The sequence below is a fragment of the Meles meles genome, chromosome 7, assembly GCF_922984935.1.
Source record: "Meles meles chromosome 7, mMelMel3.1 paternal haplotype, whole genome shotgun sequence".
Lineage (NCBI taxonomy): Eukaryota > Metazoa > Chordata > Mammalia > Carnivora > Mustelidae > Meles > Meles meles.
In genome coordinates this window covers 147620066-147647596 of record NC_060072.1, presented here as the reverse complement: position 1 = coordinate 147647596, position 27531 = coordinate 147620066, and the positions used below count along the sequence as shown (strand labels likewise).

Sequence of the window (27531 nt, the reverse complement as noted above, 5' to 3'; positions counted from 1 at the left end):
TGACTTTACAGAAACGTGTTCTACTTTATGTTCCAGGAAATTCCATTTCATATTCTGCCCAGCCCATGTTGCAGACAGGGCTGTCCTGTGGGGCTTGTCGTTTTGTGCAGGCACCGCTCCTCAGTCTTCAGATAGACCGTTGACCTTCTCCTTGATGGTCTGAGCTCATTGAAACATTTTTACATTTCCTTCTTTGATCTCCTTGATGTGAAGTCTGAGGTCTGACTTCATGTAGGCACTCACTCACGTGTACTCATTGCGTCGTCTCTAATCTCCGCCAGAGACCAGGTAGCTGTGACGCTGGCGGGACGGTCTCTGGGTTAGCGGGTGTGCGGTCTGGCATTCGGTTATTGATCCTCATAGTACGCTAGCTTTCTAGACGATTTCCTTTTTTTTCTTAAAGATTTTATTTATTGATTTGACAGAGAGAAAGATCACAAGTCGGCACAGAGGCAGGCAGAGAGATGCGGGGGAAGCAGGCTCCCCACTGAGCGGAGAGCCCGATGGGGGGGCTCGATCCCAGGACCCTGAGATCATGAGGTGAAGGCAGATGCTTAACCCATGAACCCCCCAGGCGCCTCTGTAGATGATTTCTGAGAGCGGGAAAAGTGAGGCCCCACTACCCCAGACGTCTTTTTGTTTCCACGGTCCTTGGCTCTTTGTGCTGTCACGGAAATGCAATCAGACTGTGACAGCCCACCAAAAACTGTTGGATGTTTTGAGGGAATTATATTTAATCAGTAAATTATATGGTGGAGGATCTGAGATTTTAAAAATATTTTGTAGTTCACAGCACTATCTCCATATGCTTCGGCCTTTCATTATGTCTTGTGAAGGTATGAAGATCTTGCAGTATCTTTTGTAAATTTATTCCTGACTCGACATTTTAAAACTGTTACCGTAAATGGTTATTTTTTTAAACTTACTGTTGGCATACAGAAATACACTTTCGTAAAGAAGTTTGCGATCCACAACTTTCTACACACTCTGAATTCTAGTAATTATTTGCCAGTCTGTTCCGTTTTTCGCATCCATGGAGACAGGACCATCTGGACGCCTTTTAACGTTTCCCTTGCGGCTCGTGGGGGTGTGTGTGTCGCTCCAGGGCACTCCTGAAGAGCGGGAGTGAGGAGAGCTCTTGTGCAGGCCGTGGCCCTGATGGGAGCAGGGAATGCGTTCGGCGCCCTTGAGCGCGATCGTTAACTGTCTGACTGAGGGCTTTCTGCAGCTCACGAGTGCTGTGGGTCTGCGGTCATCATGATGCTGTCGCGAGGCATTCCTCTGACCATGAGTGCGTTCTGGGTTTCCTCTATCTTAGGAAACCGTTTTGTAAGTCATAGTGGCATAAAGAAGCAGTTTATACAGAAGTTCCTGAGCATTCCCAGGCCTCCCCAGGTCACTCAGGGCACACACGTTGCTAACGGACGCACGAAATCACTCAGGGTAAAGCCAGGACGCGCACAGGCGCAGCTCAGGTGGCGGGATGCGTGGACGCCGCGGGCAGTTCCCCGGGAAGGCCCCGGTGGCGCCACTTCCGAGGTTTGTGCTTTTCGCTTTTTGTAAAAGCTAAAATCTCTTTGTGCGTCCTTCTGTCCCTGCAGAGAGGTCCCAGTGCAGGTCTTGGGACAAAGTGGGTACCTGTATGCGCCTTCGCACGGGCGGAGGCGCGTGTGGCCTGCTGGCCCGTAGGAGCTGGTGTGAGCCCGGCCTTGCTTCCTGCGGAGCGCTCCCTGCCCTGTGCACGGGCTCCTGGACGATCTCCCGTGTTGGCCTCCTGCTCCAGCGACTTCCCCACGCGTCCTGTCCCTGTCGGGTGTGGGGCGCGAGCTCGCTCTGGGTTTGCACGAAGTCTAGGTGTGGGGGGTGGGGTTCCCCGTGGATACCATCAAGCCTGCAGCTCGCCTTGCGGGCAGAGTAGACTGGAGTTCCCTGAGTTAATGGAAAGCGCAGAGCTGCTCTGTGATCGGGTTTGTAAGTTCTGTTTCCGTGCACGGGCGCTTCCACCCGTTCCTGCGGATGCCAGGCCTCACCCCCGTTTTCCGGAGCAGCCTGACCAGATCTGTGTCTGTCAGTTTGATTTCCAGACTTCGACTTAAAAAACAGCAAGACCAATAGAGCCAACATAATTTTGGGCTCCAGAGACCAGACTCTGGCTCTGATTCCATTTCTACTTTGGGATCTTTCCCCACGCCACCCCGGATGCGCCTCTCTGGACCTTGCGGCCTCCCCGCCTGTGCACTCCCGAGCCTGGGCTCCCGCCGTCATCTCCACGAAGCCGGCTCTTCCCGCCGGGGAGGCCAGTGCGGCCACGGGTGTTCAGCGAGCCCCTGCCTCGCCATGAGAAGCGCGCGCGTCCTCCCTTAGCTCGGGGGGGCGAAGCGCTCAGTGTGTGTCCACCGGCCCCTCTCGGGGTGTGTGCGGCGTGAGGGGCTGCGTGGTGACCCACGGCCTCCTCGTCTCTGCCCTCCCCGCTCCAGCCCTGTGGGGCCCGGCGGACGGAAGCCAGCAGCCCCCGAGAAAGCAGGGTCACGCAGCTGTCACCAGGGCTCGTCCCCTACCTCGCCCGCAGACCCCAGAGCGCCCGGGGCGCCTTGCCTCCTGCCAGGCCACCCGAGTTCATCTCTGTCTCCCAGGATCCTGCTCCACGCTGTCGGCAAACCTCCTTTTCTCCCTCGCCTCTCCTCCTGTTCTCAACACGACTGAGAATTTGTTCTGACATCGCCTTTTCTCTCCTTCACAGGAAAAAGGTTTATGAGTGAGGATTCCATTTGTGTGCTGGGAATAAGCAAAAGGAACCTTCTTTTCCAGCCCGTGACACAGCTGAGGAAGGACACCGACTTCGAGTGAGTAAATCCGCCCTGCGGGTCCACGCGTCCGGGCCGGGGAAGGTGTGCAGGACAGGGCGGAGGGACGCCGCCGCTGCTGGACTTAGGGGTGCTAACCTGTCATCACAACTCAGAAAACACAAGCCTTTGAGAAACAGGGCAGGATTTCTAGAAGTCTACAGAACGGGAAAACGAGCAGATCCTATGGAGCTGCTCTAGCCCTGACGCCAGGACACCCATCCCCTGGGGCTGGGCTGCCCTCACAACCCCTTCCTGCCGTCTGCAGGCACAGGATCCCCAAGGAGCAGTGGTGGCTGAAGCTGCGGCCGCTCATGAAGATCCTGGCCAAGTACAAGGCCAGCTACGAGGTCTCCGACTTCAACCAGCTGGAGCCTGTGCACCCCCGAGGCCACGAGGAGCCGGCTGCCATCTAGACGCTGCTGGACCCGGACCACACCCACCCTGCCCGGCTAGCAAGCCCTGCTTTGGACTTCGTTTCCCACCTGTTTTTGTAACACTTAAGTTATTTATCGGCCCTTCGATGCGAGTATTGTTGACACGAATACCTACTCACAGAACCCCCATCCTGTGTCCTTCATCCCCACGGGACCCTAAGACTCCGGCACGAGCTGTCTGCTGCGTCTCGTACTCTGTGTCTTGCTTCCGGGCGTGTGTAACAGTAGAATTAAACATTAGCTCAAACTCCAACCGTGGTGCTGTCTCTGTGGGCAGGCGTTCAAATCCTCAGGCTCCGCGGGCCGTGAAGTGCTCTTTCTGCATCCATGACCCAGGCCCGGTGCAAGGACCAAGGCTCCGCTCTGACCCACTGAGCGTGACTTGGCGAGTGTGCGGAGTCGGCCCTGGACCGGGACCCCAGGACCCCAGGTGAGGTGACCCAGCTCCTCCTAAAGCGATGCCAGGTGTAGAATTACCAACAGAAACCGGCAGCGCGTGCTGAGAACAGGGTGGGCGAGCACACCCGTGGTTTCCCGCGTCGTGTCCATTGGGAGGCTCCCAGCCAGGGGCCGGCGGACGGCGGGCTTCGCCAAGGAAGGGGCTCGCTCACCTGCGCCGGTGCTAAGCGAGCGGCATTTCTGCCTCTTCTGTCGTCTGAGAGGTCCGAGAGCTGGAGGCCCTACCGAGTGTGTTGAGGAGCCGGGGCGGCGTGGTCAAGGAAGCAGCAGCGTGGGCTGTGCTTTCTGTGCGAGATACGCGTGGACAGACGCGCCCTCCCGTAAAGCCCGTGGGAGAAGCTTAATGCGCTTTTAATCCGCCAGGCCGCCCATCTGTTCCAGACTGTTCCACAGGTCTGTGGTGTGACCACACTGGTTTCACAAATCAAGGGATCTCAGGGGCCTTGGTTCACTTATTTTTTAATAAAGGTCTTGAGAACTACTCTAGCAAAATGTCACTTAAAATAATGACTACAGCACAGGTAGGTCAGGTCAGACTGGTCTTTTATTTCTAAGTTTTTAAAGTAAATGCTCCAGAATTAATAAATTAGGTAGCATTTATGTCAACTTTGGTTATAGTTCGTGCAACTCTAGCATTTAATACATGGTAATTTCAAATTCTTCATGATCTTCTCTTCCAAGACAGAACAGCTTGGGCTGACTGGCCACAGAACAAGGCATGAGCAAAATGTGGGGCAAACAGTAACTTTTCTCTTCTTTCCAACTGCATCAGCTCAGGCTTCGTGCTGAGGAGCCCCACACGCCTGCAGGTCCAGCTGAACCGTCAGACTCCCGGGTGGTCAGAACTACTCGCCGGTCACCCACGACGGGTCCTTAGCGATATCTGTGTTCTCTGGTCCCAGCAGAGCCAACCCGTGCGTGCTCTTCCCAGTGTCAAGGTACCTGGAAAGCAGGCGGGGATCCGTGAGGGCTGCTTCCCACAGGAGCAGCCTGGGGCGGCCGCGGGAGGCCTCCCGACACCCAGCCCCGGGTACGTACTTGTTGCTCGCGTTGATGAGATCCTCGTGGCGGACGGCGAAGAGCTGCTCCCGGTGCACCTGCTTCATCTCGTCCGAGAGGCCGCACAGGAAGTGGTCCAGCCCTGACGGTGAGCACACTAACTCAGGGCAGCGGGCCGGGGCACGGACCCTGTTCTCAGGGCACCCGTGGGACACACTTCCACACTGTTGACCTCCACATGCTCACCAAGCCTCTCCCCTCGGGGTGGAGACCAAGTCCGAGGGCCTCGGACGGCTCAAGGTCTGGGATGACAGGATGCCACCCTCTGCGAGTGGCCAACAGCGAGAAGCTGCACCTCTAGGGGGACGTCTGCGCAGCACGGGCGGACGGGCGAGGGGAACCGTGGCGACACCTCCTATCGGGTGCACTGTGTGGCTTACTGCACGTACCCCTGTCCGAAGGAGCCACGGGGGCGTCCACGGCGGAGAAAACGGAAAGCTTTGCTTCGTCGATGTCCTGCTCTGTGAACCTCCCAGCCTTAGCCCAGTCCATAGCCTTCGAGAAAGACTGCAGCGTCTCTGCGGAACGTGGATCCCTAGGAGACCAAAGAGACGTGCTGGCCTGCTCCACCACCAGATCACACCCCTCTCCGATGTCGTGGAGAGAGATCAGGTGCACAGGGAAGACGACTCACGTACACACTTCCTGAAGACACACCCGGGACAGACAAACGCCCCACGCTCCCCCCAGAGGAGCTAGAGAGCTCAGCCGCCCTTGTTCCGGCTCTGCGCAGCAGCCCACGTCCTGGCAGCAGACACCGAGGGGGTCACAGCGGCGCTGCTGTCCTCCGCAAGCGCAGCTCCCGTGGGCGTGTGCACGTCCTCCGAGTGTCCCGGCACGCGGCGAGGCAGGGGCAGGGAGAGACTGCATCGGGGGCAGCAAACTCGTCCTGCCCACAGGGAATTCTGAATTCCTGAATTCCCTAGGTCCTCGGAAGCTTTCTAACCAGGAGGGGAGAGAAGAGTCAGGGGCCGTGACCACGAAGTGCCCAGCACCCACGCCGGGCCTCTGTGCTGGAAGCGAGCCCAGAAAGCTCTCGACCTGTGGCCTCTAACTCAGTCTGGGTGTTGGGTAACAGGCGTATTTAATTAAGCCAGTTTCCCGTTAGGCACTGCCGCTCCTGGCCATGGACAACTGAGGACGTTGCTGGGTGTGCTGATGCGCAGAAGCGAGAAACAAGGGGAAATGCTCCTTCAGAGGCTGGTCCCCACGCGTAAGACAGCGGCCCGCGATGCCTAGCGGAGCTGGGAGACGCGCACTCACACTCACCGGTACGAGTACAGTGTGAACACCCCGTCGCGACTGAGTCTGGCGCCGCCACCGTAAGCACCGCCCTTCTCTCGAATTTCTGTGTGCAGGAATTTGGCAGTCATCACACGTGCAAGGACCTTAAGGCTGAAATGAATGATTAAAAACACAAGTTAAAGACTGTAGGCCCGGCAGGAAAGCACCCGATGTGACGTATTCGTATTCGCTGTCCTTCTGTATTAGGTGAAAACAAGATACGGTACGAAACACTACAGTCTCCCCTTTCCTGATGAAGAAGGACAAATACAAGGAGGAAAATGTGAGATGAATTTTCAAACCAGGGCTGTGGGGAGAGGTGGTGGGTGACGGGAAGGTCCCTCAGACACGTCCAGCTCCCCCGGGCCACAGCACACAGGACACTGACAATCTGACCGAGGGAACGTGTGACTGAATTTACCGCCGCGCAGGCGAACGTGCACCCACGTGTCCCTTCTCCAAGTGTCTAAACCCAGGAAGCTCTCAAACACATTTCCATCGGTACCCTCCTGAGAAAACACTGCGACAGACTGAGCTGAGTCCTACGCTCACAACGGGAGTGCAGATTCAGCGGATGCCCCGGAAGACAAACGCAATGTTCTACCAAATACCCCCCACTAACCGGCCCCCCACTAACTGGTCTAAGTCCAGAGCTAACTAGAGAAGCAAACAGGTGTCCCCGGAAGATGGGGGAGGGGGAGCCGCTCGGAGCATGGGTTCGTGGTGCCACACCTGTGCAGACAGGCTCCCCCTGGCCAGCAGGGCCTGGCAGGCTTAGTCGCCCCAGTTGTGAACATTCTGTACTACACAAGGAACATAAGGTCGTTGCTGGAAAATTATAAAATACAAAGGGGGACAAAATCGATACTACCCAGGGTACTTCTCATAACCTGTTCGTGCTTTAAGTCTGTTTAATATAATACATGTCTCCAGTAGAGAACACGCTTGTTTCCTAGAAACATGGAAACAAAGTGGCCACACAGCCGGACGCCATCCCATGATTCTCTTTCCCTCACGGAAACGCACTTCCCCTTGAACCCAGCATCAGCCCTGCGTGCCGGGGCCCTGTGTACGCACCAGCCATCCCTGCCCTCCCCTGGCCCTGCACCTGGCGTGGTCCGGGTCTGCGTAGGGAGCAGTCCTGATGCATTCGCCCACGTAGTTCACTGGGAACGGCAGCAGGAAGTGCGTCTTCATCTGGCACGGCTTGAAGGTGGGATCCTGAGGAGGACAGGCAGGCCGTGTTGGCTCCCCGCCCCACCCCTGCCATGTGCTCACGGCTAAGGGCAAGGCGCTGGCGCTCATGTCGGTCACGTCGGTCCACACAAGCGGCTCCTTTACCAAAAAACACTCCAAAACCCTAACTCAGGGCTTCGAGATGTAGTTCCTCAATTAGAAAGATTCCCTCCTACATGGTTTCCACCCATAAGTGAGTGACCTCACCTTTGCGTTTTTCCCCAGAAATATGTTAAATCACTACTGTCTGATGAACCAAACCAAAAACCGTCACCATTAAAGCCAAGCAGGGAGAAGGGCACAGGACACCCTGCTGACGGTGACCCTGCCAACGGGGCAGCCTGCCGTGGCCGAGTGAAGGCGGACGGCGCGAGGACACACAGGCAACACAGGGGCCCCAGAGAGGCCCAGGGCCTGCCGCACACCTGCATGGGAAAAGCCTCCATGGCACCGGCCACCCCATCCCAGACAGGGCAAAGATGGGAAGCTGCTCTTCATAAGGGGACAGGGGCTGTGTCCACTCACTGTGATCAGCTTCCTTATGACCTGGGGGCCGCTAATGTGGGTGCTCCCACTGGATCCACTGGGCGCCAGTTTCTGAAAATAAAACGTTCCCAAGAGAGATGAGAAGAATCCCAAATACACCTTACACAGCTAAGGAATGGTCTAGAAAACTCACAGCCAAATACAAGTGCTGGGGCATACACGCTTATGTGTTTCCAGCAACCCTGTTTGAAGCAAGTGGGATTTCTGTGCGGATTTCCGGATGGTCAGGGAGAAGCAGCAGCAGGCCGCCTCGCCAGGGGCTCTGCTCACTGGGAAGACAGGCCTGGTCTGCCCTACAGGGTCACAGGCACACGAACATCACGGAGAAGAGAGCAGGAACAGTCTCTCTGCCCCACCTATGGACTGCCCACCTTCTCCACGAGAACGTTCTGGCCTGTTCTGGTGAGCTCCATGAAACCCGCTCTGTACGGTCACGGAACCAGGCAGCCTGTAGTAGGTGCGACCTAGAGAATGGCCGTGCACTGCGGCGTTCCGGTCCCGGCTTTCCTGGGTCAGTTTTGGCCTGTTCTCATGCTAGCATGGCGGATCTCAAACCAGCCTTTCCTCCCCGGCAGGAGAGCATTCAGCACCAAGGTTCTAGTGACGATAAGGGAAACGGGACGGAAGGGTGTAGATTCATTTCTCACCTGGGTGAACTAACACTGGGCAAAAGCTACTGCCCCCTGCCAGGCTCTGGTTCCTCACGTGCCATGGGGGCATCAGGGGGCATTGGACCCACGGGGACCCATGCCCGCGGCGCTCACCTCAACCACGTATGGGCACACCGGCTTCCGTTCCGGTTTACTCCGACCGAGGTTTCTGATGAACTTTTCTACTGCTTTTTCTGCCTGAGACATCTGCTGAGGCGTAGCGTTCACAGAGCACCTGTGCAAGGCACCACACGTGTGGAGGAAACCCTTCGAGAAATGAGTTTTGCTAATTTGCTATTCCGCATGAGTAATACGAAGAAGGGACTACTACACCCACTTTGAATCAAGTCATGCTCAGAAGAATGAAAAACTAACAGAAGCAGACAACGCAGCCGTCTCCACAGCGCTGCCAAGTTACCGAAAAGGCTTTGCCCGTGGGTCTGGGCCGGAGCCGGGGCCCGAGCGTCGGATCGCCAGGAGCGCACTTCTGACGCTCGGCCCCGTGGAGACGCAGAACACATCTGCCAACCATGCCTGCGACTTACATTATCTGGAGGCAGAAAACCTACGTTATTGTCTAAAAGAGAAATCCACAATTCGAAGATGTGAACTGGTCGTTGCCAAAGAATTCCTGTGCTCTCCAGAACACGCCTGTACGTAAGCCCTCCGCCTGCCAGTCACAACGCCGCCGTCACGTGCAAGCTACTTGACGGTACTGACTGCTGACCGTGTCTCTTTTCCTGACACTGCCCTCACTCCTGAATTTCGTCTGATTAATAGCAAGGACCACCATATCAATGCGAACTACTTTCCAGGCACTACACCAACTGCTTTAGAAGCTCGTTTATTCCTCACGTAAGTCTAAACAACAGTGTTTTATGGAGAAGGAAACAGAGGGTCTGAGTGGTTTTGTTGCCCAGGACACCATGGGTGCAGGGCGGGTGGCATCCCCGGCAGTGAAAGCCAATGCTGCCTTCCCAGAGGGTCGCGGGTTCCTGAGAACCAACCCGGGAAGACGGCAGGGGTCTCGACAAGGTAGTACAAGTCATCTAAACCTGTGTCCCTGCTATGAGACCCGAGAATACACCATTCGTCACTGAACATTCCCTTCGCACTGATGATGTCAGATGTTTTCTTCTTATCTCATGAGAAACTGCATTTTTACCTTGCTCTTAAGCAAGCTAACCTTACCTGTCTTGCAATTTACTTCCGGAACCCACATAACTGGACACTTGCCAGCAATCAACGTAGCAGGTCTACGATTAAATTAGCTTGCTTGCTTTCTGAACCTTCCATGTTTATTAAACTTTTTTTCCCATAAAAAATGACTTCTTGGGGGAAAAAAAAAGGACTTCTTGATGAAAAGAACATCTGAGGACCAGAATGAATTCTATGACCCGCCCCAAATGCTCTCTCTGAACTAGAGTGTGTGTTACTACAGCTTCAAGTGAGAAGAGCGTAAAAACTACACCCAGGGACACGGGAAGAAGGAGAGGATGTCTGTGCAGAAACGGCCCAGGGTGGTGAGGGGGCGGGTACCTCATGTTGTCGCGGTGTAGCACGTGTTCCTGGATCTGTGGGAGCTTTTTCAGCACCGGTCTGACGTCTGTCATTTCCGCGATCCTCTTCATCAGCCTCACCTAAGCCAGAGAAACCGAGATCTAGAGACGGACCTGCAGGCAGGGGGTGACTGCAGGCCCTCTTTCCCTGTCTGGAAGCAGACAGCCTGGACTCCGGAACCGGCCGGGCTGGGTGTGGGATGCAGCTGGCTGGCTGAGGGGGGCGGCTGGGCTGGGACGGGTGGGAGAGAAGGATGAAGGAACAAATCTTTCCCCATACAGCGGGGTCAGTCAGAGTTCGCTTTTCTGCGATAGAAACAGTCTGTCACCAACGCTGGAAGACGCAGCTCATCACCTGATCCATCCCACTGAAGGTCTCCTGCAGGTCCCCCACGGGCGTCAGGGTCCTGCTCGCCCTGAGGGACGCATAGAGGTGGCCCGAGTCGGGGACCCCGTTGGCGAGCTCCTGAGCGGACATCTTCACCAGCACCCTGAAGTGCTCCTCCTCTTCAAAGCACGGGCTGGGGGAAAAGAAAGCCGTGCTCAGTTCCTGGAGACCCACCCATGCCCTTCTCAATACTCGGAGAATTAGTGAGTTGTCAGATGATGTAAATACGCTCAGGGGTTACAACCAAAACCAAGCTCAGAAACCAACCGCCGATCCAGGCCCAGGGCGAGGGCCCTGCAAGCGCTTACCTGTTGAATATTTCACTCCACAGATGCATCATGTCGGGTAGGTTCCTCTCGAGGCAGAAAGATGAAAAAAGCACACCCTGAATCAGGAAAGAAACAATAGAAGAAATTATTTAAGAGGGAAGAGGTGGAAATGTGCCCGAGTGCCCTGGGACGCGGAATCACGGCACTACCTGCTCATAGGTGTCCAGGTGCGCCTCGTCAGGCAGCACGTGGGGCGACGCGGCCATCCCCCCCGTTTTCAGCTCCATCAGCTGCGCCTGCTCCCTGTAGTCCAGGAGGCCGCAGCCCAGCCTGCCAACAGCAAAGGAGGGTTCCCGACTGCTGGCGCGGTCTCGGCGAGCTGCCGCAGCCTCCACCCCCCGCTCGACACTACGGAGCGCGGCTGTGCAATGCTCCAGGCGGACGCCGACACGTTCGGGAGGTCACCGAGCGGCGCCCCGGCCGTGTGCACAGAGGCAGCCGCTGCCCGGCGCGAACGACAGAACACCGCGCTCTGCTCCCGCGGGCCCAAGCCTGCTGGGCCTCCTAGTGCCCCCGGGCTTGCCTCTGCTCTAAAAGGTCCTGGCACGGAGGGCATCTGCCCAAATATTCACGCTCACAAAGGAGATCTTTTAGAGCTTTTGCGAAAAGCAGAAGTCATCTCGGGGGTGATGCTTTTCCAAGACACATCCTGTTCCCAGCATAACTCAGGCCCCAGCAACGCTCATGAGGGCGACCTGAAATGGCTGTGCCGCAGAAGGGCCAGCAAGGGCAGCCCTGGAGGGCAGAGAACGTGGAAAAGTTCTGAGGGATCTTCCCCTGACGCCTGCTGGGTACACAAGATCCATGTCCTCCGGCTCCTCACGGGGAAGGCTCTGTGCGTGGCCTAGGGGGCGGCCGGCCTACTCCCTAAGAAGCTCCTTCCCCCTCACTGTCCCCTTGCCATCCCCTCCACAGTCCCAACACAAGGAAAAGAAAGCCTCAGCGCTCGGCCTGCCTGCCACTCAGCCCGGCACCCTCGGCCACCGACACTCAGCAGAGGAATGGCAGGCTGTGGCCGCATGCACCCGCCCGTGTTCTCAATTGACCTGGACACCAGCTTTGCGGAAGTAAAGTGGTTTCAGTTAGCTCAGAGCAGGGCACACGACATGCCTCTCAAGGTGCCTACGTGTCAGAGTCACTTACTTACGTTTTCCGATGAAAAACCAGCATTCTCACAATTTTATAAGAAACTAAGACACTGAGATAGATGTATCTGTATCACTTTATACTCTAGGCTTATAAAGTCCTACATTTTAAAATGAAAACATGGCTTTTATAGGAAAAATTCCCAACAAATATCTTAAAATTTTACTTATACACTTTAATAACACGATGGGTTTTTAAAATTAAAATGATATGCTAAAAAATAATTGTTGATGCACTAAAACAACTATACATACAGAAAAATGCAGGGCCAAAATATGCAAAGACGCCCCGATCCCAAAATATGTGTTTGCTTTTTTTTTTTAAAGATTTTATTTATTTATTTGACAGACAGAGATCACAAGTAGGTGGAGAGGCGGGCGGGGGGGTGGGGTGGGAAGCAGGCTCCCTGCTGAGCAGAGAGCCCGATGCGGGACTCGATCCCAGGACCCTGAGATCACGACCTGAGCGGAAGGCAGAGGCTTTAACCCACTGAGCCGCCAGGCGCCCTGCGTCTTACTTACTTGGTGAGCACGCTGCAGAAGAGCGGGACGTAGGGCCTGAGCGCCTCGGGGAGGGTGTGGAGGCTGGCGAACGCCCGGAAGTACACCAGGCCGTTGGTGGGCTGCGCGCAGAACTGCACGGGGGTCTGACCGGCTGCGGAAGCACAAGGCAGCTGATTTCTGAATCACGAAATCATTGTTTGGGGTTTTTAAAATGCTTCTGCTTTTCAAGAGTGTTTAAACATTACATCAGCAAAGACTAACTACCCGTCAATGGTAAACACTGAAACAGACTTCAGGACCAAAGTAGCCCACACCTTCGGGAGGGCGGGAACAGGAGCAGCATTCTCTGGGCTCTGAGGCTGCCCTGGCGCTAGAGCTGGCAGCCCGCCTCTCCCCATCTCTACACCCCCTCCACGCAGCCCTCCATGCTGTCGCGGGACTGATCGCTCCCGCCTGCAACACCCCACGCTCCTCTCTCACCCATCTCAAATCCCGCCCGCCCCCCAACCTCAGATCTGATGATCGTCCGGGGTCTCGAGTCCCTCGGGAGCACACGCTGCGTGCTCGGGTCCTTCCAGCACCAGCGCGGCGCCATAAACCAGCAGAGGGAGCGGGCACGGACTCACAACCTGTCACTCACCCTCACTCGCTCTCTTCATCGACACTCAGTGAACCTCACTGTTAAACCAAGACCGGGGGAGACTAAAACACAAGCGGACGCTAAGCCCACTTTCCAGAGGCCTCGTCCAGAGAAGAAGACCTCATCCGTGTGTGCGCCCCCATGCACCAGCCCTGGTGAAGGAAGGAGCCTGGGAAAGGGGAAGCCAGACGGCCCTGGAGTGCGGCGGGCGGTCTGGACCCCCCAGGCACAGCTTGCCCAGTGGCTGCACTCAGGTGAGTTCCTACAGGAGCCGGATCCTCCCGCGACCTTGGAAGCAGGGCACCACTGGGAGCGCCCCCGCCAAGGAAGCGCCGAGGTCTCTGGGCAGGAAAGTCCGTGGGCCCAGCACGGGAAAACCCACGCACACACCATGGGGGTAGTGAGTCCACGAAGAGGGCGGTGAGACGCTTCCCAGAAAACACTCCCACGCGGCGCCCTCTCCTACAGACACGGCACCCCCAGACTCACCTGCCAGGGCCACCTCCAGCTCGGTGAGCGGCACGGTGGGCTCGATGTCCGACACCTTCAGGGCTGGCAGACAAGAGGCGTCCTGCGGCTGGCTCTGCTGGCTCTGCAGCTCTAAGCCTAGAGACAAGTGGGGTGGTGAGCGTGCAGGACACCCCAGCCGCGGACAGCTGTGCCGCCGCCATCGAACCTGCTCGCAACAGCGCCGGGGGACCAGCGTGGGCGGCCAGCCCGGGCACGCCCACCGTGGTTTCACTGTCCCGCTGTCCCCAGCAAGCCCTTCCAGAGCCCGGAAGCCTGCTCGCTCCTCTTCACGCCATAAAAGAACTACTTCGCTAGGCTGGAGGGGGGTAGCTTGCTCAAGCTGTTTCCCCTCCACCCCGCCTTTTACACTGAGTTTTCAGGCTTTTCAACACACTTCTCGAGGACTGAAGGTTAGTGACTTTCACACTTCTCTCTGCTTACTTCATCCGCACTAATCTCCGCTCCAGGCTTGTGTCGTCACATAAATTTCCCAAATCCTAGAAATGCTCAAGCACAGCTTTTCTGGGCTGCAGCCCTCACCCATCTGGTAAGAGGGGAGAGAACCCTCCTTCCTGGAGTCACAGAACCACCCAGCCCATCAGGGAGGGAACCCCAAATGTTCAGCCCTTGTGCCCAACGACACACTGAACGGTGCCCGAGGGAGGACGCCAGTTGAGAGTTCCGTCAAACAAACGGATGGCAGCCTCATTCCCCATGGCGGTCTGAGGAGCTGGGCTGAACTCGCCTCCACGTCTGCCTCCCTGAGGTCCCCAGCACCTGTCCCCTTCGGGGACCTTCAGGGCAGCCCTACATGGGCACAGGGACTGCTGCTGGCCACCTTCCCTCCGCACCCCCTCTCCTGGGGCGGCTGGCCCACAAGCACTAGCTCTGGGAGGCACAAGGAGTGGGCTCTCTGCGAATTTCCAGAGACCTCCCAGGCCTGTATTGGCTGCCCTCTGCCCCTGGAAACCTCCTGGGTCTGTGAGCAGGATCTGAGAAGCCTGCCTCCTGCCTCTCCCCGCATCCAGTTCCGAGAGCAGCTCCAGGGTCCACGCCTCCTCCCGTGCAGTCCCCTGACCTTGACCCTGCCGCTCCTCTCCCTACACCCCCGGGTCAGCAGGGCAATCTCCAGCAGCTTCTCCTCCGTCAGGTGACAAGCTCACAATGGAGGGGCTATTACCCTTCGCAACAGCACCGGGCCAGTTACAGGGCAATACCCCAAACTGAAGGCTTGTTTAAAGTTCTTCGTAAATTGATTTCCAACTGCCACTGCTTTCATTGGGGGTTAGCCACGGACTCACAGACTGCTCCCAGAAGTCCACAGCTGACACTGACCTGAAGTGCCCCTGAAAGGCACCAGCACTGTGTCCTACCTGACGGAGCTCTGTGGAGACCTGTAAAATCCACACACGCTCGTGTGACACGGGCCTCCATCCACTCACATGTGAGTGTGGACCAGAGCACAGGGGTTTTCTTAGAATCACACACTCCTTCATGGCCAGGCCAAGAATCCGACAACTCAGGGAATGTACAATCTGTTGCTTAAGCCTGGAATTACATTCTGTGCTATAAAGGGCTTTATCAAAAATGGAAAAGACCCGGGACTACATCAAACCAAAAGCTTCTGCACAGCAAACGGAACCGTCAACAAAATGAAAGGCAATCTACAGAATGGGCGAAGATCCTGGCAGGCCACATCTGATAAGTGGCTAATATCTGAAGATACAAACGGACCTATATAATAACTCAACACCAAGAAAAAGCCCAAATGCTCTGATTAAAAATGGGCATAGGACTGAATAGTCATTTTCCTAGAGAAGACATGCAGAGGGCCAACAAGAACATGAAAAGTGCCCCACATCACTCATCAAGAGGGAAATGCAAATCAAAACCATGATGAGATATCACGTCACACCCATCGGAACGGCTTAAGTCGAGAAGACAAGAAATAGTGTTGAAGGATGCAGAGAAAGGGGAACCTCGTGCACGTTGGTGGGAATGCACACTGGTGCAGCCGCTCTGGGAAACAGTAAGGAGGCTCCTCCAATGAAAATCACACACAGAACTACTACATGACCCAGCAATTCTGCCCCTGGGTATTTATCCAAAGAAAACAAAGACTAACTTGCAAAGGTATCCGTGCCTCCGTGTCCGTTACAGCGTTGCTCACCGAAGTCAAGACGTGGGAACACCCTAACTGCCCACTGATGGTCAAAGACGCGGTACATACACAACGGATTATTACTCAGCCGTAGAAAAGGAACGAAAGCTTGACGTTTATGGCAATACAGAGGGCATTCAGCTAAGTGCAATGAGTCAGATGGAGAAAGACAAACACTGCACGCATAGGTGGCACCCGAAAAACCAAACACCAGGCTCACAGACATGAACAGCAGATTGGTGGGTGCCAGAGGCTGGTGGCTGGGTGGGAGGAATGGGTGAAGGGGGTCAAAAGGTACAAACTTCTGTAAGTCATGGGACGCATCGCACAGCGCTGGTGACTCCGGGTAAAAGTGCCGTGCTGCGGGTTTGCAAGTTGCTGGGAGAGCAGATCTCATGAGCTGCAGCACAAGAAAAATAAACTGCGCTGGAGACAGGGTCAGCGTGCTCCGTTGTGAACTGCACTCTGCGCGAACTGGCCGCTCACGGCGCCACGCACCTGAAGCTCACGTGATGCACCACGGATACCTCTGCTCGCTCCCGACAGTCCGCTCGGGAGACCGTGCTCCAAGGAGAGCGCACCACGTTACACACATCAGAACGGACCCTACAGTTGATCTCGGCCTTTCGGCAGTCAGCATCTCGATTCAAAAAAGGAAGAGGGGACTTGCCAACCGGCTCTCCCGCAACAGAAGTGATCGCTCCGTGATCCCGTCACTCATGACGAGCTACTGAATGCAGGAGGAGCTTACAACAGCTGTACGCACACAGAACTCGGAGCAGAGAGTAAGCGGTTACACGCTGGAATGAACTCTGCCTCGACTAGCTGAAATCAGCTGAAACTTAGCATTACTTACTTCCTATCTGAAGCCGACTCTAGGGTGCCTGGGGGGCTCAGTTGGTTAAGCAACTGCCCTCGGCTCAGGTCATGATCCCGGAGTCCTCAATCAAGTCTCACATTGGGCTCCCAGCTCCACGGGGAATCTACTTCTCCCTCTGACATCCTCTCTCACGCTCTCTCTCACTGTCTCTCTCTCTCAAATAAATAAAATCTTAAAAAAAAAAAAAAAGAAAAGAAAAAGAAAAAGAAAGCCAACTTTATCGCCTGACAAACCTGACAAGTCCTTCATATAACCCCGGCCACCGATCACTCTGGTGGGGCAGGAGCTCTGTGTCTTGTATACCTCTTTGGCTACATTTTGTTAATACAGAATTTACACATGACAAAATCCATAGTTCTACAGATATAATCCAATGAGTTCTGACAAATGCGAAAAGTAATGTTACCATCACATAGCAACATAGAACATTTCTATCCTCCAGAAGGTTCCCTCCTGGCTCCCTGCAGACAATCCCCCGCCCTCACTTGCCTTCTGTTAGTGTAGTTTTACCATTTCTACAGTTTCATATAAATGCACTCACTGAGTAGGCATTTTTTGTGCCTGCTCATTTCACTAAGCACAATGCTTTTGAGATTCATCAATGTGGAGTGGATCAGTATTTTGCTCCTCTTTGTGGCTGAGTAGTAGTTCACAGTACGGGTATACCATGTTGATGGAAATGTGGGTTCTTGCAAGTGAGTGTGGACATACACTTTCGTTTCTCTTGGGCACATACTCTGGAACAGACCAGCCTAATAGTGTGTGTTTAGACAGTGAGGAATTACATAACAGACTCGGTCCTCCCCCATGCCTGCACCCCCAGGACACAAGCGGGGCCTCATGACCAGCACAAGGCCTTCATCCCTCACCGAGATCTGCCCCTTCTGAACGCAAAATCACACTGTATGCAGCGCTCACTTGGCAATTAATGACAGATCGAACATAACATATATTTTAGTGGCTTATTACAGCCCCTGGCAAATAGCAACTACTTATAAAATTTGTAAAATGAATAAACTTACAAAGCTACAGCAGTCCCCCCTTATCTGTGAGGAGCAAGTTCCCAACACCCTAGAGAGCGCCTGAAACATGGATAGTACCTAACCCTATATGTACTTACTTATAATCAAGCTCAACTTACAAATTCTGCACAGCAAGAGAATAACAACAACTAATGATAACACAGAACGTTGACAACAATAAACCATCATAACGTTACGTTGAACGTGGTCTCTGTCTCGCTCTCAGAATCTCTTGTTGTAGGACGCCTGGGGTGTTCAGTCCAGTATGTGTCTGCCTTCGGCTCAGGCCATGATCCCAGGGGCCAGGATCTCCCTGCTCAGAGGGGAGCCTGCTTTTCCCTCTGCCCCTCCCCTAGCTCATGTTCTCTCAATCTCTCAGATAAATAAAATCTTAAAAAAAAGATCTCTTGTTGAGGGGTGGGAGGTGAGAGAATGCCTCCGTGGGGAGGCGCAGTGAGGCGGGCGTGCAGGTGCTGCGGCGGGAGGCTACCGCCGACCTGACGACAGAGCAGAAGGAGCGCCGTCTTCCAGAGACCGCACCCGACAGGTGACTGGAAGCAGGGACCCGAAGGGGAACGATCGGGGGACCAGAGTGCCTCTTTCCTACGACTCCTGCCTTTCCTGCTAAACTACAGGATCAGTCTCCTGAGAGTAAGGGCAGTCCTACTGGGGAAGAAGCCATCACCTCCAACACTGACCTTCGTTGGTGCCCAATAAATATTTGTGAGTTGAAATGATACTTGCTTCCAACTATCCATTCATTTTACAAAGTTCACCGGGCTTGGGAGAAGGCGAGGGAGTTAGAACAAAATCAAACATCTGACCTTTTTCATAGATCCGCTGCTTGTCTTTCGGGGAAAGAGAGTCGACCTTTTGCTTGAGTTTTTCTGTCTCCATCTGTGCTTGTTTCTCAGGGTACTTGTCATCTGGCGTCATCGACAAAGTCAGCTTGTGCGGGTTGTTCTGCAACAGGCACAGAAACAAAGGCCAAGTTGAAATACGGAGTCACTGCAGCCCGGCACGCTGACCAGCCTGCAGCGCGGTGCTCTGCGGCAGGAGGTGCCCGCCTGTTTTGGGCAGCGATAACAAAGCAGCCCTCAAAGGTGGTCCTGGAGAAAGCGCATGAGTCACGGGGCACCCTGGCCACTGGGCAGTAACTGTCACTCATGTGTGCTGGGGTTCTCACTGTTGGGGCGCTTACTGTTACGGGTACCGCGTCTAAACCCGAAACATATCGACACTGGACATTTTCTTTGTACGTGCTTTAACATTATAAATCTCTGACTTTATTCTAAGGCAAAAATAACAATAAAACAATGTAATCTTTAATCTTCTTTAGAGTTTAATCTTCTTTAGAGTATTCTTTAGAGTATTCTTAAAGATTTTGAACTAAATTCTGCATTCGTCATTTTTTTAAAACACGAGGATGAATTAGATGTCCACCTACTATAAAGATTTTAGAGGACTTAATGTGCTTCTCTCATTCATTTCAACACACACACACACACACACACACACACACACACTGCTCATCTGTTTGTAATACCACAGGAAGGAAGGAAAACCAGAGTGCAGTATAAACTTTATACCAAGTGACTTGGGGTAACAGAGCAATGGCAGGTCAAGCGCCAAACCTATGCCCCATGTCCCTGATGGAGCACCGCACAACAGAGCGGCTCTTCATAGATACGACAGTCCAACCCCCATGGTAAAGCTTTCTAGGTTCTACCGCATTCCTGACAGTCTACCAGGGCATACGCAGACTACAAATGCCCGGAAGCAAATGCAAACAAATGAGAAACAAAGGAGCAATCGTCATAAGAATCCATCATAAAACAAAATATCCACACATTCAGGTGACCGTTTTTTTGTATTCTCAACAAACAAAAGTCAAGGTACCAGATGGCTTCTCGGGAATTCTACCAAACATTTAAAGAGTTTAACACCTAAGTTCCTCAAAGTACTCCACATACATCCTACAAGGTCAGCATTACCCTGATACCAAAACCGAAGACGCTACAGAAAAGAAAATGACAGGCCTATAGCCCTGATAAAGATGCAAGAATCTTCAACAAATTATCATCAGCAAACCACACTCAGCAGTAACATTAAAACGATCATTTGCCAAGAAACGCAGAAAAAGCATTTGCAAAACTCAGCATCTGTTCATGATAAAACTCTCAACAAAGTGGGATTAGAGGGAACCTACCTGGACGTAACAAAGGCCACATAAGGCAAAGCAAAAGCTGACACCATGCTCAATGGTGAAAACCTGAGAGCTTTCGCTCTGAAGTCAAGAATGAGACGGATAGGTCCGCTCTCCCCACTTCCGTTCAGCACAGTACTGACAGTCCTCGCTGTAGCCGTCAGACAAGAAAGAAAAAGGCATCTAAATTGGTGACGAAGAAGTAAGCCTTCACTATTTGTAGATGACCTGAGACTAAACACAGAAAACCCCAGACTCCACCATAAAAACTACTAGAATAAATGAATTCAGTAAAATTTATAGAAATTGGCTGTTCTATACAGCAATAAAAAAGTAGCAGAAAGAGAAATTAAGAAAACAGTTCCATATACAATTGCATCAAAAAGAATAAAATGCCCAGGAATATATAACCGAAAAGGCAAAAGACTTGTGCCTGGGAACTACGAAACGCTGACGGAAGAAGCGGAAGATGACATAAATGAAGGGTCTACCGTGTTCACGGACTGGGAGAATTCATATTGTTACAAGTCTACACTACAAAGCAATCCACAGAGTCAATGCAGTCCCTATCAAAATACCAACAGCATTTTTCTCAGAGCAAGAACAAATCATCCTAAAGTTCATAAGGAATCATAAAACACCTACAATACCCAAAGCAACCTTGAAAAGGAAGAACAAAGCTGGACGTATCCTATCCCCAGATCTCAAGCTGAACTACCAAGCTGCAGTCATCAGAACAGAATGGAACCGGCACAAGGACAGACACTCAGGCTAGCTGGAAAGATGGCGTCTCATCGGCTCACCTCGTCCCAAAGATACAACTAGAAACAGTCCCATCAATGTCAGTAACCCAGCGAAAGACCTCAAGACTGGCGGAACAAACCCCTCGCTAGGTAGAGAAGAGGTCACATCAGAGAAGGTAAGAAGAGCAAAGACGCAGTTTGGGAGAGAAACAAACCAGCGCCGTCCAGGGCAGGGAGGCAGCAGGTGATGCAGAGAAGGGCGGAAAAACAGACACACTAGGGAGCCCACCGCTGGGCAGCAAGAATCCCCATAACATGCCTCTGGAAATGAGAGGGGCTGAAGGTCGTGAGTTCTTACACCAAGTAGGAAACAGAGCCTGGAGTGTAAAACATCAGTACCAGAGGGTGTTCGGAAGTGGAATCCCGCCCTTAAAGAGACAGCACATCCAACAGCTGTGCGGATCTAGCGTGGAACCAGCAGTCTGAGAATCGCCAGGGGCAGACAGGAGGGACAGTGATTTGCTCATCTCAGAGCATGGCCCAGAGAGACAGGGATCAAGGAGAGTTTCCTGCAGGAACAAGGGAGCTAGTAGGCACCGCTTTCCTCTCCCTCCCCTCACATACACAATGGCCATCTGTGGGAACCAGGACCAAACGGACACTCCTCACTTACCTGGCACCGAGTCCCACCTCCACCATACTTCGTTGGATCTGTCCTTCCCAGCAGCACTCGTCTCAGTCCTGGAGCTGCGGGCTCCCTCCCCCAGAAGGCTGGCACAAATCCTGCCGACACCACATCTCTGACCCATGTGTTGTGAGGGGGACTCAGTTCTGGTGGCAGTGGGGGCAAGGCTCATTTCACGAGCAGACCACTGGATACCTTGTTAAAACGCGCCCTGCCCCTGATGGGAAACAACACTGCCCTCAACAGGCAAAGAGAGCCTCGCGAGAAAACTGGACTAAAGGAAAAAAAGAGGCCAGGACTCAACAGCAGGGCACATGCAACACACACAGCAGGACATTCCCTGAAGTTCCAGGCCCTGGGGAACAGGGGACATTGCACAGCACGTCAGGACCTCTTCTTTGTGAGGCCACTACGGTTGAGAGCAAGAGAAACAGCTGACTTTCTTAACACAAAGAAACACGCAGAGAGCTGACAAAATGAAGACATGGAGGAGTGTGTCCCAAATGGAAGGACCAAACCACGGCAAGAGACTTAAAGTGAAACGATTTAAGTAGTATGCCTGAGTGAGAATTTAAAATAATCATCAAAAAATACTCACTGGACTAGAAAAAAAAAGTGGAGGACCTCAGTGAGACCCTTAACAGAGAGATAAAAAAGAACCAATCAGAGATGAAGAACCCAATAAATAAAATAAAAAAATACAAAGGATGGAATAAATAGGCCAGATGTCTCTGGAAGACAGGGCAATGGAAAGTAACCAAGCTGAACACATGAGAGGAAAAAATTGCAAATTGAGAAGTCTTCGTGAACTCTGACTCCAAGCAGAATGACATTCGCATTATAGGGATCCCAAAAGGAGACTGAGAAAAGGAGAAAGGATATTTATCTGAAGAACTAAGAGCTAAAAACTCTCCTAATCCAGGGGAAACAAACAGATGACAGATCCAGGAGGCACAGAAATCACCGACAAGTTCAAGCCGAGGAGGTCCACACCGACACAAACAGTAGCTAGAACGGCACTACTGATAAAGCAAAAAAATCTCAAAAACAGCAAGAGAAAAGGAGACATTACATGTAAGGGAACGCCCCTTAAGGCTATGAGCGAATTTTTTTTTAGCAGGAACAGGCCCAGGTATGACATATTCAAAGTGCTGAAAGTGAAAAACATGCAGCCAAGAATTCACTATCCAGCAAAGCTATCATTCAGAATAGATGGAGACCTAAAGAGTTTCTCGAACATAAGAGTTCATGACCACTAAACTAGCCCTACAAGAAATACTAAAGTATTTAGTACTGAGTGGAAAGGAAAGACTGTAAATAAGATTATGAAAAGTGAAAAACACAAAAGCAGTAAGAATAAGTATTTCTGCAAAAATCAGTCAAGGGATTCATGAAATAAAAGAATGCAAAATAAGACAACACATACGGGGCGCCTGGATGGCTCAGTGGTTTAAGCCGCTGCCTTCCGCTCAGGTCATGATCTCAGGGTCCTGGGATCGAGTCCCACATCGGGCTCTCTGCTTGGCAGGGAGCTTGCTTCTCCCTCTCTCTCTACCTGCCTCTCTGCCTGCTTGTGCGCTCTCTCTCTCTCTCTCTCTCATCAAATAAATAAATAAAATCTTTAAAAAAAAAAAAAAAAAGACAACACATACGTAAAATGTGAGGGAGACAGAGGCAAAGAATGTGTCCAAATTCAAGCAGCCAGCAACTTAACAGAGACTGCTACATACAGATGTTATACATAAGCCTAATGGTAACCACAGATCAAAAACCAGGAACAGATATGCAAAAAATGAAGAGAAAGGAACCCATTGTATCACTAAAGAAAGCCCACAAACTGTGAGAGCAAGAAGAAAGGAGTAGAGAAAATCTAAACCACCGCTAAACAAGAAACAAAATGGCAGTAAGGACACACCTATCGATAATTATTTAAATATAAATGGACTAAGTGCTCCAATCAAAAGACACGGGTGACAGAATGGATAAAGAAACAAGACCCACCTATATACTGCCAGAAAGAGACTCCTTTCAGACTTAAAGACCCCTGCAAATTCAAAGTGAAGGATGGAAAAACAATTATCATGCAAATAGAGTGAAACCAAAGCCAAGGTAAGCAATACTTACATTAGATAAAACATTTTAAAACAAAAGACTGTAACAGGAGGCAAAGAAGGGTAATACATCATAATAAAGGGGACAATCCAACAAGAAGTCATAGTGTTGTAAATATTTGCACACCGAATGTGGGAGCACCCAAATCCATCACACCGTTAATAATATAAAGGAACTGACAGGAAAACAGCAGTAGGGGTTAAAATCCTGCAGTCATGGATGAACACGTCATCAAAACAGGAACTCAACAAGGAAATAGTGGCTTTGAATGACTCACTGGATGAGACAGATTTAACATATTCAGACAGTCCATCCTAAAACAGCAGCACACACACTCTTTTCAAGGGCACAAGGAAGATTCTCCAGAACAGATCACATATTAGGGCATAAAACAAGTCTCAATAAGCTTAGAACAACAATAAAACAAAACAAAACAAAAAAACATTCACCACAATCAAGTGGGATTTACTCCAGGCATGCAAGGGTGACTCAGTATTTGCAAAGCAATCAAAGTGATACATCGTATCAATAACAGAATAGAAATCATGTGATTAATTCAAGAGATGCAGAAAAAGCAACTGACATGCATCTTTTCAGATCATAATACTAGGAAACTAGAAATCAATCTCAAGAAGAAAATCCAGAAAGAGCACAAACACATGGAGGTTAAGGAACATGCAACTCCATAATAAACAGGTCAACCAGGAAGAAAAGAATAAGAAGAAGCATGGAAACAAATGAAAATGAAAACACAATGGTCCAAAATCCCTGGGAGGCAGCAAAAGCAATTCTAAGAGGGAAGTTCTAGCAATACCAGCCTACCTCAAGTAAGAAAAATCTCAAATAAACAACACATCCTTACACCTAAAGTAGTTAGGAAAAGAACAAAACCCAAAATCAGCAGAAGAAAGGAGATAAAAAAGATTAGGCCAGAAATAAATGCTACAGAAACTAAAAAAGATCAATGAAACCAGAAGCTAGTTCTTTGAAAAGATCAGCAAAATTGATAAACCTCAAGCCAGGCTCATTGGGGAAAAAAAAAAAAAGAAAGAAAAGAAGAGGACCCAAATAAACAAAATCACTCATGAGAGAGGACAAATAACAGAAATAACAAACACCACCACAAAAATACAAACAAATGTCACAGAATATTATGAATACCTACTACCAACAAATTCAACAACTTAGAAGAAATGGATGAATCCCCAGAAGCGCATAACCTCCCAGAACTAAAGCACGACGAAAACAGAAAACTGTAACAGGCCAATTCCCAGCAATGCAATAGAATCAATAATCAAAAATGTCCCCAAAAGGAAAAGTCCAGGACCAGACTGCTTCACGGGCCAATTCTACCAAACATTAAAGGAACGGTAAATACCTGTTCTCTTCAAACTATTTCCACAAACAGACAAGGAATGAAAACTTACAAATTCATTCCATAAAGCCAGTATCACCTTGATACCAAAAGCAGATAAAGACATCACAACAAAAGAGGACCGTAGACCCATATCTCTGATGAATTTAGATGCACAAAATCTCAAATTATTAGCAAACCAAATCCAACAACACACAAAAATCACATAGTACAGTCAAGTGGAATTTATTCCAAGATTATTCCCAAGCGAGGGTGGTTCATATTTGCAAAACTATCAACATGATATGTCACATCCGTTAAAAAAATAATAATAATAAATCTTTAAAAAAAGGATAAAACCACACGATCATTACAATGGATGTAAAAAAAGCACTCGACAAAGCGCAACATCCATTCACAATACCTTCTCCAAAGCAGATTAGGAGGGAACCTACGTCAACATAACACAGGCTTACACGAGAAACCTACAGCCAACATCATACCCAACAGTGAAATATCGAGAGCTTTCCCCCTAAGGTCCGAAGTAAGACAGAGAGGTGTTGGCTCTCGCTGCTTTGACTCAACCCAGTACGGGAGGTCCTTGCCATTAGACAATGGAAAGAAAGAAAAGGCATCCAAAGAGGTAAGGAAGAAGTAAAATCCTATCTGCAGATGACACGGTACCATGTACAGCCAACCCTGAAGACCACCAAGAAACAACCAGAGCTGACAAATGAATCCAGCAAAGTCACAGGAAGCAAAATCAACGTAAAGAAATCTGCATATTCCTACGTGTTTATAGTGAAGCCACAGAAACCGAAACGAAGAAAACGATCCCACTTACAACCGTAGCAAAAACAGTAAACTATCTCGGAATAAACTTAAGAGATGAAAGACCTCTACTCTGAAAACTATAAACACCAATTAAAAAAAAATTCAAGATGATGCAAGAAATGGAAAGACATTCCTCGGTCATGGATTGGAAGACTAAATATTGTTAAAATGTCTATACTACTTAAAGCAATCCGCTTAAATGCAATCCCTGTCCAAAGACCGAAGGCATTGTTCAGAGCAGCAGAACAAACAACACTACAATGTGTGCGAAACCACCGGAAGACCCTATTACCAAAGCGGTCCTGAAAAACAAAACAGGAGGCGTCACAACTCCAAGCCGTGAACTAACACAGTACGGTACGGGCATAACGACCACGAACGGATATTTCTCCAAAGACGTCGAGATGGCCAACACACAGAAGATGCCCAGCATCACTCGGCATCAGGGAAATGCAAATCACAACCACCGTGAGATGCCACCCCCCACCTGTCAGAATGGCTAAAACCAACAACACGAGAAAGAACACATGTGGCGAGGATGTGGAGAAAGAGAAACCCTCTTACACAGCTGGTGGGAGTGAAAACTGGTATAGCCACTCTGGAAAAGTGTGGAGGTTCCTCAAAAATTAAAAACAGGGGTGCTTGGGTGGCTCAGTCAGTTAAACACCTGCCCTCAGCTTAGGTCATGGTCTCAGGGTCCTGGGATCAAACCCTGTATTGGGCTCCCTGCTCAGCGGGGAGCCTGCTTCTCCCTCTCCCTCTGCCCTTCCCCCTGTTGTGCTCTCTCTCTCAAATAAATAAATGAAATCTAAAAAAAAAAAAGCACAATCTTACTTATGGTCTAGTAATCGGGTTGTGGTCTCCGGGTTGTGGGATCAAGCCCCATGTCGGCTCTGTGCTCAGCACAGTCTGCTTGGGATTTTCTCATTCTCCCTCTGTCCCTCCCTCCTGCTCTCTCACATGCTCTTTCTCTAAAATAAATAAAAATCTTTAGAATATCATATGAACTCAGCTGGTAAAGCAGGGACAGGGTGTGAGAGGACGGACTCCAGTTCGGAGAGAAGTCCTGCCGTGGGTGAAATGCTCTCAAACAGCACCACCTGCTACAGAGAACTCACTCATGAACGGGAGAGTCAGTCCCTGCGCAAAATTCATCGGTGTCTTATTTTAAGGAACTGCGGCGGCCGCCCCAGTTTCAGTAGCCACACCCACCTCAGTCAGCCGCCACCAACCCCGAGGCAGGACGCCCCACCAGCAAAGATTAGGACTCACAAAAGCTCAGATGATTGGCACTTTTTAGCAGTATGTTTTAACTAAGATGTGTACTTTTTTTTTTTTTTAGACCTAATGCTATTGCACGCTTAACACACTACAGTACAGTGCAAACACAACAGATGAGAAACACTCATCTGACTGGCTTTATTGCAGCATTTGCTTCATCACGGGGCTCAGCAACCACACGTGCGCGATCTCCAAGGCAGGCCTGCAGAAGGAAGCCCAGAAATCAACAAGCGCATGGAAATGACACGTTCTTAAACAAGCAGCAGGTTAAAGAGGAAGCAACAGGGGATCTTAGAAAACACCTCGAGACAGACGAAGCTGTAAACAGAACACACTGAAAACTACAGGACCCCACAAAACCAGCATGAAGAGTGACACGTGCACGGTGAACTGCCATTATCAAAAACAACAACCCGTGAGTAGCCTGTCTTCACACCCTCACTAAGGAGAAGCGAGATCAAGCCAAACCCAGAGCGGAACAAAGAACACCTAAAAATTACATCACAGATCAGACTTTCTCAAACAGGGGGACCAAACCGCCAAACCTTCTCATATTCCAAGACAAAAGGGAGACTCGACCAACCGAGGATGTGGACAGGGGCACAGGAGCACGGACAGTACAGCAATGGACACGAGGGAATTCTCGGAAGAAGCGGACGGCAAC

General features: G+C 51.2%; 2 protein-coding genes across 3 annotated transcripts in view; one reads left to right on the top strand and one right to left on the bottom strand.

The window, feature by feature from the left end:
* Positions 1 to 3533, top strand: part of LOC123946614 (phosphofructokinase, platelet) — a 51880-nt gene extending 48347 nt beyond the window's left edge. For both annotated transcript variants that reach the window (XM_046012169.1, XM_046012168.1), the window contains 2 exons: positions 2741 to 2843; positions 3112 to 3533. In XM_046012169.1, the coding sequence (XP_045868125.1) occupies positions 2741 to 2843; positions 3112 to 3259 (251 nt within the window). In that variant the 3' untranslated portion in view covers positions 3260 to 3533. The remainder of the gene's footprint in view (positions 1 to 2740; positions 2844 to 3111) is intronic.
* Positions 3534 to 4265: 732 nt separating this feature from the next.
* Positions 4266 to 27531, bottom strand: part of PITRM1 (pitrilysin metallopeptidase 1) — a 42744-nt gene continuing 19478 nt past the window's right edge. Inside the window, exons 14-27 of the mRNA XM_046012167.1 lie at positions 18477 to 18615; positions 13569 to 13685; positions 12458 to 12590; positions 10940 to 11060; positions 10770 to 10846; positions 10429 to 10594; positions 10054 to 10154; positions 8629 to 8749; positions 7844 to 7915; positions 7191 to 7303; positions 6068 to 6193; positions 5188 to 5333; positions 4778 to 4880; positions 4266 to 4681 (exon numbers count right to left, since the gene is read on the bottom strand). Of these exons, the coding sequence (XP_045868123.1) occupies positions 4585 to 4681; positions 4778 to 4880; positions 5188 to 5333; positions 6068 to 6193; positions 7191 to 7303; positions 7844 to 7915; positions 8629 to 8749; positions 10054 to 10154; positions 10429 to 10594; positions 10770 to 10846; positions 10940 to 11060; positions 12458 to 12590; positions 13569 to 13685; positions 18477 to 18615 (1632 nt within the window). The 3' untranslated portion in view covers positions 4266 to 4584. The remainder of the gene's footprint in view (positions 4682 to 4777; positions 4881 to 5187; positions 5334 to 6067; positions 6194 to 7190; positions 7304 to 7843; positions 7916 to 8628; positions 8750 to 10053; positions 10155 to 10428; positions 10595 to 10769; positions 10847 to 10939; positions 11061 to 12457; positions 12591 to 13568; positions 13686 to 18476; positions 18616 to 27531) is intronic.